The sequence below is a fragment of the Salmo salar genome, chromosome 19, assembly GCF_965601325.2.
Source record: "Salmo salar chromosome 19, fSalSal1, whole genome shotgun sequence".
Classification (NCBI taxonomy): domain Eukaryota; kingdom Metazoa; phylum Chordata; class Actinopteri; order Salmoniformes; family Salmonidae; genus Salmo; species Salmo salar.
This window is the reverse complement of record NC_138309.1, coordinates 52519079-52531497: the sequence shown is the minus strand read 5'-3', so window position 1 is coordinate 52531497 and position 12419 is coordinate 52519079. Positions and strand designations below refer to the sequence as shown.

General features: G+C 45.3%; 1 protein-coding gene across 1 annotated transcript; it reads left to right on the top strand.

The window, feature by feature from the left end:
• Nucleotides 1–3160: 3160 nt before the first annotated feature.
• On the top strand, nt 3161–11152 carry acta2 (actin alpha 2, smooth muscle). Its single transcript, XM_082965780.1, has 10 exons — nt 3161–3361; nt 5373–5547; nt 5812–5940; nt 6627–6737; nt 8574–8658; nt 8915–9076; nt 9246–9437; nt 9525–9706; nt 10367–10791; nt 10928–11152. Exons 2-9 carry the CDS (start codon nt 5419–5421, stop codon nt 10508–10510), a joined length of 1134 nt encoding a protein of 377 aa, XP_082821906.1. The 5' UTR covers nt 3161–3361; nt 5373–5418; the 3' UTR covers nt 10511–10791; nt 10928–11152.
• Nucleotides 11153–12419: the final 1267 nt, after the last annotated feature.

Below are 12419 nucleotides of genomic sequence, written 5' to 3'. Positions count from 1 at the left end.
GATGTCTTTTCACCTGCGGTATTACGTAGACGCAGACACTCAGACAAGCGATAGATTGAGGGTATAATGTTTTTCTTTTACCAGACCACACCTTCAGTGGGATGATTTCTTCCCTTACATGCCTTGCGGGTAGCGTGGTCTGCCAAGTCTCTCCTTATTTACTGAACAGCTCCTTTTTTGGTGCTGCATCAAACTCTTCTGTATGCTGTTACTGTAGCTGAGTGGGAGGCAGACCAGTAGCTTTCCTTCAATGTGTAAAGCTGACCTCCAATTTGAGTGATTTCACTCTGAAAGACAGTGATAAACACTAGTCATTCTAGTGTTGCAAATATCATGTATCTTTACTGGGGCTCCCTGTGCTTTGATAGACAAGTGTCTGACTAGCTAGACAATATGAGGAGAACTGTGTAATAATTTAGGCTTTGTTTGACAATGAATGAAAAGTGTGATACCATGTTACATTTGGCCATCCAGCTGTACGGCATCTTGTTACTAATTTCAATTATTCGAAATTGAACAAAATGAAGAGCACAATCAGTCTAGAATGGAGTCTAGAATGGAGTCTAGACAACAACAAGACACATTTATTTTTGATAGCAGATCTTACATTCCAAGCATTGTTTCCATTAAACAGTTTAGGCCCTGTACTATTGGACATGACGAATCCTTTAATACAACAGGACTGAGAATCCCCTCGGACCCACAAAGTAAGAAGCAATCTCAGTAAACTGAAATCGTCATGACAACAGAACATGATCATGATAGAAGAGTGTTATATCAAGATTTATGCCAGAGAAAGACAAATTCTGTGAGAAAAAAAAATGAACATCTCAATTTGCTGTAACTTGAAAGCTGGTGAATATTGGGTGACAACTAGTCATTTGGTGGCAATTCCTGACAATTTGAACTGTTTCAGAGGGAATGCTATACCATTTGCATGACAATTTATATTCACTGACAATAGCCTGCTACAATTACAGTCTGTTCAGTTAGTTCAATCACAAACCCAATAGTCCACCAGTCATGCTGATAATATTCTTTCTCTCTTACTTCCTTATTCTCTCACTCTCTATCTTGCCCCGCCCACCACCACCCCCCTTTCCCCCCCTTCTCTCCTCCACCCCCCTCATCTCCCTCTCTCCCCTACGCTCTCCATCCTGATATGGCTTTGTGCTGGCCATTGTCCGTGCGTTGTCGTAGCGTAGCATACCTCATCAGACAGAGAGAGAGAGTGCAGGGAGTCTGGGACATGAGGCAACACCCGGCCAATCCGTCTGATGTTTACAGTAAGTGGTCCCACCAGCGCAGATGATGACTAGCGTCCCGTCCCCAGCTTTATGACTAGCTGCACCTCTTACAGTTCAATAATAACTACACCTAGTTTAAACTTAAAGGGCCACTTTAGCTTTTGACTGTAGAATGAAACATTTATGTTTTCATGTATGTAGGCTGGACAGTGGTTTGGTGCTGGAGACAATGACCATGATGTCAAAAAGTGGGGAAGTGCTCCTTTCATATAAACGCTGCTGGAAGACACTGACCCCTGACTGTTAGAGGAGGGTGATGTGGGCTTTGTCATACTAAGAGCCAGCGACTTAACAGGCCATTCACTGTGCGTCTCGGTGCTGTGACACTGTGCAGTTGGTGACAGGTTCTTTTGGCACCTTTCTTTAGTTCTGTAAAGCCTCAACTTCACTGTTCCTTGCTGTGGTCTCGAGGCCCATCCACTGAGCAGCCGCTCACAAACGGTAGCATTTTCATTCCGTAGTGGTTTGTCACAGACTGTTACAAGTTGGGTTGCAAGGTCATTTCAAGGACACACTGAGAAAAAATTGTGTAGCATGACAATCTGGCATTTTGAAAGGTTAGGATATTCCATAGTTAGAGAATTCAACTGACCTCTTCCTCTACACCAACTGACAAGTAATAATATACCCTCACACTGTTTGAATGTTTCAACATCTAACTGATGCCAAGCTGCACCTAGATGCTGTATTTGTGACCTGACCCGTGTCATTCTTGCTACACGGGAATGCCACTGTCTGTGTGAGTGAAGGCTTGCTACACGGGAATGCCACTGTCTGTGTGAGTGAAGGCTTGCTACACAGGAATGCCACTGTCTGTGTGAGTGAAGGCTTGCTACACAGGAATGCCACTGTCTGTGAGTGAAGGCTTGCTACACGGGAATGTCACTGTCTGTGTGAGTGAAGGCTTGCTACACGGGAATGTCACTGTCTGTGTGAGTGAAGGCTTGCTACACGGGAATGTCACTGTCTGTGTGAGTGAAGGCTTGCTACATGGGAATGCCACTGTCTGTGTGTGTGAGGGCTTACTACACGGGAATGCCACTGTCTGTGTGTGTGAAGGCTTGCTACACGGGAATGCCACTGTCTGTGTGTGTGAGGGCTTGCTACACGGGAATGCCACTGTCTGTGTGTGTGAGGGCTTGCTACACGGGAATGCCACTGTCTGTGTGTGTGAAGGCTTGCTACACGGGAATGCCACTGTCTGTGTGTGTGAAGGCTTGCTACACGGGAATGTCACTGTCTGTGTGAGTGAAGGCTTGCTACACGGGAATGCCACTGTCTGTGTGAGTGAAGGCTTGCTACACGGGAATGCCACTGTCTGTGTGTGTGAAGGCTTGCTACACGGGAATGCCACTGTCTGTGTGTGTGAGGGCTTGCTACACGGGAATGCCACTGTCTGTGTGTGTGAGGGCTTGCTACACGGGAATGCCACTGTCTGTGTGTGAGGGCTTGCTACACGGGAATGCCACTGTCTGTGTGAAGGCTTGCTACACGGGAATGCCACTGTCTGTGTGTGTGAAGGCTTGCTACATGGGAATGCCACTGTCTGTGTGTGTGAGGGCTTGCTACACGGGAATGCCACTGTCTGTGTGTGAGGGCTTGCTACACGGGAATGACACTGTCTGTGTGTGAAGGCCTGCTACACGGGAATGCCACTGTCTGTGTGTTAGGGCTTGCTACATGGGAATGCCACTGTCTGTGTGTGTGTGAGGGCTTGTTTGTCACAGGGGGCAGTCCTGCAAGCTCTGTGCTGTGTGTTTATGTTCCAGCATGGTGAGATCTCCTGCCTTTCACAGAATAGAAGGCCCCTGGAATGCCCTGAATGATGTGACTGGGCCCTCCGCAGAAGCAATTGGATTGGACTGTTTTTCCCCGGCCATCCCTATAAGGCTCTGGCTGAGTGAGGCAGACAGAGAGAGTGCGGCCCCGGCTCCATGTTTGGGATGTGGGAGGGGGAAGTGCAGGATGGGGGCTGGGAGCTACATAAAGTCTCCCCAGGCCAGTGAGAGGGCACACCATCCCTGAGCGGCAAACCCCGGCCAAGCACTGTCAGGGTAAGTGGACCACCATCTCACCTCTCCTGTCCTCCTCTCTCTTCCCTGTTCCTCCTCTCATCCCCTCGTTGTCCTCCCTCCTGCCTACTCCTCTCCTACATGCTTAGAAAAAAGGTTCCAAAAGGGTTCTTTGGCTGTCCCCATAGGAGAACCCTTTTTGGTTCCAGGTATAATTATTTTTGGCATCGATGTATAACCCTCTGTGTAAAGGGTTCTACCTGGAATTCGAAAGGGTTCTATCTTGAGCCAAAAGGGTTATATCTGGAACCAAAAAGGGTTCTTCAAAGGGCTATCCTATGTGGACAGCTGAAGAACCCTTTCAGGTTCTAGATATAACCTTTTTTCTTAAGTATACCCTCTTTTTTCCTCTCCTCTCCTCTGCACTATTTTCCTCTGCTCTCATCTCCTCTGTTCTGTTCTCCTCTTCTCCGCTCTGTTCTCCTCTCCTCTGCTCTCCTTTACTCTCCACTTCTCTCCTCTACTCCTGCCTTCCTGTCTGCCCGACTGCCTCAAGTCAACAACTGCTAAATTGTCAACTGCTAATCTGCTAGTCTGAGTCAACTGCAGGGGTCAGCACCTTACAGTGCAGACTGCTTCTCAATCAATTTAAACCAGGCTCATTAGGCTTGATGAGCTTTGGCTGATCTCACAGGCGCATGTTAATGAAAGACAGGTGTTTAGACATCTCACAGCTAAGTCACTGTGGTCTGTTGTGGGTATTAAGTGTCCCAGTAGATGAGGTCCTAAGCCTCGTGGTGTTGTGGTTTATTAACAACTTGTGGTTGAAGAAGTTAGTGCTGCTGCTAATGCTGTAACTTGCTTGAAACAGTGCAGTAGAATGTCACAGTAGTAAACGCTAGAACTGTCTTGTTGATATTCTGGTATATGCTAAGTTACCTATTACCTATTATGCATCATTTTTTTCAGCTGGTTGATATTGATATTAGACATCTGATGCCATCAGTCCCATGATGCAATAGAAACATAGTCTCAAATTCTTGTAAGGTCTCTTGGGGAAAGTCAAGTTGATATAGGTTGTAAAGTTTCTAGAGAACTCAGTCAGTTTGGAAAGTTTGGACGTTTTTGAAAACATTGTACACAGTTTTGAAATGAGTAACAGTTTTGAAACGTGCAAAGGGGATAATAGCTGGATGCATACAGGGGCCTCTGTCATGTTATTGGAGAGTTCAGCACTTGTCAACTTTCAGCACTGAACTCCATCATAGCTGCTCATGGTACCCTCTGCTGGAAAACTTAGGAAATCCTTTATTCTGAAGGTTTATGACTAAATATGGTTCTGCTGGAATCGACTGCCCTCTCTCACTCTCTCTCTCTCTCTCTCTCCCTCCCTCTCTCCCTCCCATCCCCGTCTTTTTTTCTATCCTTTTTTGTAAATGATTGTAGATAGGCAGGGCCAAAGAGAGAGGGAGTGAGGTTTGCACAGTCCAGTCCAAAGACAGACATGACTCTGCATCATTTCCTAATTAGGAAGTTTTCCCAGGGTGCTGCATCCATTCATTAGAGACTGGAGTTCAACCCTAAATAAAGAGTGTTGTAGGATAACTCCTATGGGGAGTTTTGGTCTTAAGCATATATGCTTTGCTATTAATGTTAAATGTTTACAGTATTATAACATTATATAACAATGTGCTTCGTAGGCTTTTGGTGGACTGTATCTATATTATACTCTAAGCACAGGTCAACTTTCCAAATGGACTTTTTCCACTTTCAATAGGAATAGCCTCATCCTTTCTTCACACTTTGGTAGTCCAGTGGATTTGCCTGAGCCATGTATTCCTCAATGAATTAACGTAAATAATTGCCACACCAGATTAAACATTTTATGGTTTATGTTTTTATTATGAATTCACCGCAGAAGGGTGTGGTCACACACACACACACACACACACACACACACACACACACACACACACACACACACACACACACACACACACAAATATATCACTCTGAAGATGTTAACACACTCTTCTCTCTGTTGCCCCTGCAGTGATTGTCTCCAGTCGGAGTAAGGAACGTAAAGCAAAGAATTGACAATGTGTGACGATGAAGAGAGCACCGCCCTTGTGTGTGACAATGGGTCCGGTCTGTGCAAGGCAGGCTTCGCCGGGGACGATGCCCCGAGAGCAGTATTCCCCTCCATCGTGGGCCGTCCCAGACATCAGGTGAGCCGGCATTCGTCCATTAAAAGACAGGCTGGATGTAACCGACTTCTGGTTGGGTAATGAGAATGCATCCACTTTTTTGTCCGTAGTCTTTCATGGTCCTTGGTATATTCTTCATTTAAAGCATATTTCTTTGATTTTATTTACCCATCATGGTTTAAGGCTCAACACAGCAAGGCCTATTTGTTGAATTTCAGTGCTAGCAATGGCATCCACTTTACAGTGTGGTGAGTGTGCTTCTGAGCAGCCGGTTTCTCTCCCCAGGGTGTGATGGTGGGCATGGGACAGAAAGACAGTTATGTGGGTGACGAGGCACAGAGCAAAAGAGGTATTCTGACCCTGAAGTACCCCATCGAACACGGCATCATCACAAACTGGGATGACATGGAAAAAGTAAGCCTTCCCTTACCCTACCCCACCCTACCCTACCCCACCCTACCACACCTTACCCTACCACACCCTACCACACCTTACCCCACCCTACCCTACCCACCCTACCTCACCCCACCCCACCCTACCACACCTTACCCCACCCTACCACACCTTACCCCACCCTACCTCACCCCACCCCACCCTACCCTACCACACCCTACCCCACCCTACCTCACCCCACCCAACCCTACCCCGCCACACCCTGCTCTACCCCACCCTACCCACCCTACCCTGCTGCACGCTACCCCACCCCACCACACTTCCCCACCCCACCTTACCACACTACCCTACCATACCACATCCTACCACACTACCCTACCACACCCAACCACACCCTACCGAACCCTACCCCACCTGAGACAACAATGACACAGACTCAGGATTCAGACAATTTTAAAACAATATAATTGGAAAACAGTGACACACTCTAACATGGAATTTTATGTTCTTTCTGATTTTCCATCATGGCACTCAAAAGTAGCCTCAGCCAACACAACTCCCCAGGTGTCACTTTGGGATTTATCCAGAGGCATTTAGATCCAGGATCTATTCTCAGAACTGTTACATGATAACAGAACGAGGAGTTAGCTAAAGAGACCCCAGACATGTTCAGAGATGTTATGCTAATTATTACCGCTGATTGGCAGATCTGGCATCACTCCTTCTACAACGAGCTCCGCGTAGCTCCTGAGGAACACCCCACCCTGCTGACAGAGGCTCCACTCAATCCCAAAGCCAACAGGGAGAAGATGACCCAGGTGATTTAAAGAAATATATATTTAACCTTTATTTAACTAGGCAAGTCAGTTAAGAACAAATTCTTATTTACAATGACGACATACCAAAAGGCGGCCTCCTGCGGGGACGGGGGCCTGGGATTAATAAATAAATAACATATAAATATAGGACAAAACACACATCATGACAAGACAGACAACACAACACTACATAAAGAGAGACCTAAGACGACAACATAGCATGGCAGCAACACATAACAACACAGCATGGTAGCAACACAACATGACAGCAACATGGTAGCAACACAACATGGTAGCGGCACAAAACATGGTACAAACATTGTTGGGCACAGGCAACAGCACAAAGGGCAAGAATGTAGATGTAACAATACATCACGCAAAGCAGCCACAGCTGTCATTAAGAGTGTCCATGATTGAGTCTTTGAATGAAAAGACTGAGATGAAACTGTTCAGTTTGAGTGTTTGCTGCAGCTCGTTCCAGTCGCTAGCTGCAGTGAACTGAAAAGACGAGCAACCCAGGGATGTGTGTGCTTTGGGGACCTTTAACAGAATGTGACTGGCAGAACAGGTGTTGTATGTGGAGAATGAGGGCTGCAGTAGAAATCTCAGATAGGGGGGAGTGAGGCCTAAGAGGGTTTTATAAATAAGCATCAACCAGTGGGTCTTGCGACAGGTATACAGAGATGACCAGTTTACAGAGGAGTGCAGTGATGCGTCCTATAAGGAGAATTGGTGGCAAATCTGATGGCCGATTGGTAAAGAACATCTAGCCGCTCGAGAGCACCCTTACCTTCTGATCTATAAATTATGTCTCCGTAATCTAGCATGGGTAGGATGGTGATCTGAATCAGGGTTAGTTTGGCAGCTGGGGTGAAAGAGGAGCGATTACGATAGAGGAAACCAAGTCTAGGTTTAACTTTAGCCTGCAGCTTTGATATGTGCTGAGAGAAGGACAGTATACCATCTAGCCATGCTCCCAAGTACTTGTATGAGGTGACTACCTCAAGCTCTAAACCCTCAGATGTAGAAATCACACCTGCGGGGAGAGGGGCATTCTTCTTACCAAACCACATGACCTTTGTTTTGGAGGTGTTCAGAACAAGGTTAAGTGTAGAGAAAGCTTGTTGGACACTAAGAAAGCTTTGTTGTAGAGCATTTAACACAAAATCTGGGGGAGGGGCCAGCTGAGTATAAGACTATCATCTGCATATAAATGGATGAGAGAGCTTCCTACTGCCTGAGCTATGTTGTTGATGTAAATTGAGAAGAACGTGGGGCCTAGGATCGAGCCTTGGGGTACTCCCTTGTTGACAGGCAGTGGCTGAGACAGCAGATTTTCTGACTTTATACACTGCACTCTTTGAGAGAGGTAGTTAGCAAACCAGGCTAAAGACCCCTCAGAGACATCCATACTCCTTAGCCGGCCCACGAGAATGGAATGGTCTACCGTATCAAAAGCTTTGGCCAAAATAGCAGCACAACATTGCTTAGAATCAAGGGCAATGGTGACATCATTGAGGACCTTTAAGGTTGCAGTGACACATACATAACCTGAGCTTAAACCAGATTGCATACCAGAGTGAATACTATAGACATTAAGAACTATTCTACTATAGACATCAAGAAAGTGATGACTACATACACTATAGCTAGGACTTGTTCCAATGAATATCTTCAACCCAGCCTTTCAAGACTGTGTAATACACCTGATATAAACAGTAGGAATTTGTTACATGATGCTGAGTGTATGATTGGTGCAATTAGAATGATATGGTCACTGTCAAAATGTTAGTGTGGTAAATAACACTGTAACCTAAACAAACGCTCCTGTTCTAGATTATGTTCGAGACCTTCAACGTTCCGGCCATGTACGTAGCTATCCAGGCCGTGCTGTCACTTTATGCCTCTGGCCGCACAACAGGTCAGTATAGGACACCAGTCAAAACCAGCCTCATTTTACACTGACCATTCAGTCCCACTGAGCCCAAACTTGTTTACTCCCAAAACTGTCCTCCCAAAACTCTGTTCTCCCAAGCCTGTCCTCCCTAACCTGTGTCATCCCAAAATTGTGTCCTCCTATACCACCCAAACCTGTGTCCTCTCAAACTTGTCCTCCCAAACCTGTGTCCTCCCAAACCTGTGTCCTCCCAAACCTGTGTTCTCCTAAACCTCCACAGGTATTGTCCTTGACTCTGGTGATGGTGTCACCCACAATGTCCCCATATATGAGGGTTATGCCCTGCCTCACGCCATCATGCGCCTGGACCTGGCTGGCCGTGATCTCACTGACTACCTCATGAAGATCCTGACCGAGCGGGGCTACTCATTTGTCACCACAGGTCAGTAGAATCTCTGGGACGCTATAAACTCTGATGACACTATTCCCTCATACCGTACAGTGCATGACTTTTAAGCAGAGGCCTATGCAGACACAGAAGTGTTGTTCTGCCAAACTACAAATCAATCTAAGTTCTTGTTCTGACCTGACCCTTATTCTCCTCTCTCTAGCCGAGAGAGAAATTGTTCGTGACATCAAAGAGAAGTTGTGCTACGTGGCCCTGGACTTTGAGAATGAGATGGCCACCGCTGCCACCTCCTCCTCTCTGGAGAAGAGCTACGAGCTGCCCGACGGTCAGGTCATCACCATCGGCAACGAGAGGTTCCGCTGCCCGGAAACCCTCTTCCAGCCCTCCTTCATCGGTAATCCCTCGCTCCTTCTTTACCTCTTTCCACTCTCTCCATTTGCCTTTCTCTCAACAGTTTGAAACATATATCTATTCTCCCCAGGTATGGAGTCTGCCGGTATTCATGAAACCACTTACAACAGCATCATGAAGTGTGACATTGACATTCGTAAGGACCTGTACGCCAACAACGTCCTGTCAGGAGGTACCACCATGTACCCTGGCATCGCAGACAGAATGCAGAAGGAGATCACAGCCCTGGCCCCCAGCACCATGAAGATCAAGGTGTGTTGATGCTACTAACATAGAGTTAACTTGCAAGTCACTGTGAGATGCTACTAACATAATTAACTTGCAAATCACTGTGAGATGCTACTAACATAGTTAACTTGCATGCCATAGTGAGATGCTACTAATATAGTTAACTTGCATGCCATAGTGAGATGCTACTAACATAGTTAACTTGCATGCCATAGTGAGATGCTACTAACATAGTTAACTTGCATGCCATAGTGAGATGCTACTAACATAGTTAACTTGCATGCCATAGTGAGATGCTACTAACATAGTTAACTTGCATGCCATAGTGAGATGCTACTAACATAGTTAACTTGCATGCCATAGTGAGATGCTATACAGTGATTTGAATTTGTTCAATATAGTAGTCCTCCTAACTGTAATGGTATATTTTTTCCATTCACAGCCAGTAATGATATTGGCCCATTTCAACGTTGACGCAATTATCCTTTCCAGTTTTGACCTGGTTTCTATGAATAGAAATCATTGTCTTGATAAGTGTTTCAAGATTCCATGCAAATTGTTGAGGCCCAATCTGAAGCTGAATGTCACTGATATTGTCTCACGAAGCTTTGTTGTACTGTATCTATTTACTAAACATATGGGATTTCCTCATTCAGTATATTAAATGATATCTTGTGTTACCAGATTATCGCCCCACCTGAGAGGAAGTACTCGGTGTGGATCGGCGGCTCCATCCTGGCCTCCCTCTCCACCTTTCAGCAGATGTGGATCAGCAAGCAGGAGTACGACGAGGCCGGCCCTTCCATTGTGCATCGCAAGTGCTTCTAAACAAGGCCCAGAACCACCCACCCCAGCCCACTCCGTCCCTCCTGCCCCAAACTCTGCTCTCGTTCTGTTGCCTGTAAACTGTGAATGTGTACCCCATTTAACCTTGTGTGTTTCTGTCTTTGCACTGCCCACCCCTGCGTGAATGTTATGTTATGGGTTGGTCATGTACCTTTGAAAGAATAAAGCTTGAACGTGCAGCTGGTGTAAAACTTTGGGGACATTCCTAGGGCAATGTATGTATGTATGTATGTATGTATGTATGTATGTATGTATGTATGTATGTATGTATGTATGTATGTATGTATGTATGTATGTATGTATGTATGTATGTATGTATGTATGTATGTATGTATGTATGTATGTATGTATGTATGTATGTATGTATGTATGTATGTATGTATGTATGTATGTATGTAGATTCCAGCGGTGGCTATAGAAGCAAAGGAGAAGAAGCTGAATCTGTTCCACAGAGCTCGCATTCTCCCTTGTGTTCACTTTGTTCAGTACATCATCCCTGGATGTGGCCAAGTCTCTCGCATGGCTCAGATCACTGCTGAAAGCTTTAACCATCTGACTGTTTGTAAAGATCCATGTGACCATGAATGAACACCCAAGGAAGGAATAAAGCTCTCATACAAGGAACTCTGTCTGGTTCATACATTTATATTACAAGTGTTAAGAATATAATTACTATGACTACTGTCGCATCAAGCCACATTTTCAGCAGTTTAGCGTTTAATGTCATGAATGTTGTTCTGGAGGCAGCTCTTCAGAGTGGTCACTAGCTGGCACAGCCAACCATAAAATCTGATTTTAAACCTAACCTTAACCACACTGCTAACCCTAATGCCTAACCTTAACCTTAAATGAAGACCAAAAAGCACATTTTTATTTTCATAAATTTTTACAATATAGCCAATTTTGACTTTGCAGCTAGCTTATCTAAGGGGAAAATCACAGTTTTGCCTCCAGGACAAGGCTCATAACAGTAAACGTCAACCTGTGTACCAATATGAGTCTTCCACAAGCAACGCCGCAACAAGACCTTCTAGGGACAAGACCAGAAGAGTCAAATTAATAATTGTCTCCGATGGGCATTTATGTTCAGTGGTGATCATGCGATGTCATTGTCAACATATGAATTGGCTTTCAAAGCAGATATTATAAACTGGGTAGTTCGAGCCCTGAATGCTGATTGGCTGACAGCCATGGTATATCAGACCGTATACCACGGGTATGACAAAACATTTATTTTTACTGCTCTAATTACATTGGTAACCAGTTTATAATAGCAATAAGGCATCTCAGGGGTTTGTGGTATATAGCCAATATACCACGGCTAAGGGCTGTATCCAGGCACTCTGCGTTGTGTGATGCATAAGAACAGCCCTTAGCCGTGGTATATTGGCCACAACTCCTCTGTGTTTTTGCTTTTTGCTTAAATAAACGTCAACCTGCACATTTTACGTCATTCTTTTCTGATAAAAGATTCTATGCGTCACTACCCCACATTCTGGGAAAATTAACTACCATAAAAGGACTTTTCTTATCGTGGTGTACAAATGTCCTGGGTCATCCTTTACGGAGACTGGCTTGTGTGATCTCTTAATGTAATTACACAGACATCCCACTGGGCAAACACTGGATGAATCAATGTTGTTTCCATGTCATTTCAATGAAATGAAATTGAACCAACGTGGAATAGACGTTGAATTGACGTCTGTGCCCAGCGGGATACTTCTTGCCCTGGATTGCAGAGGAACTGGATCTCTGGCCCTGTCTTGATAACCCGTTTTCACTCATTCTTTTCCATTGATGACATGGTTCTGTTGATTTGGGGAGGGGAAAGCAGAACAACCACATTTGGAAAGACACGCCGCGCAGTTAAACAAAAACTCGGACAAGAAGA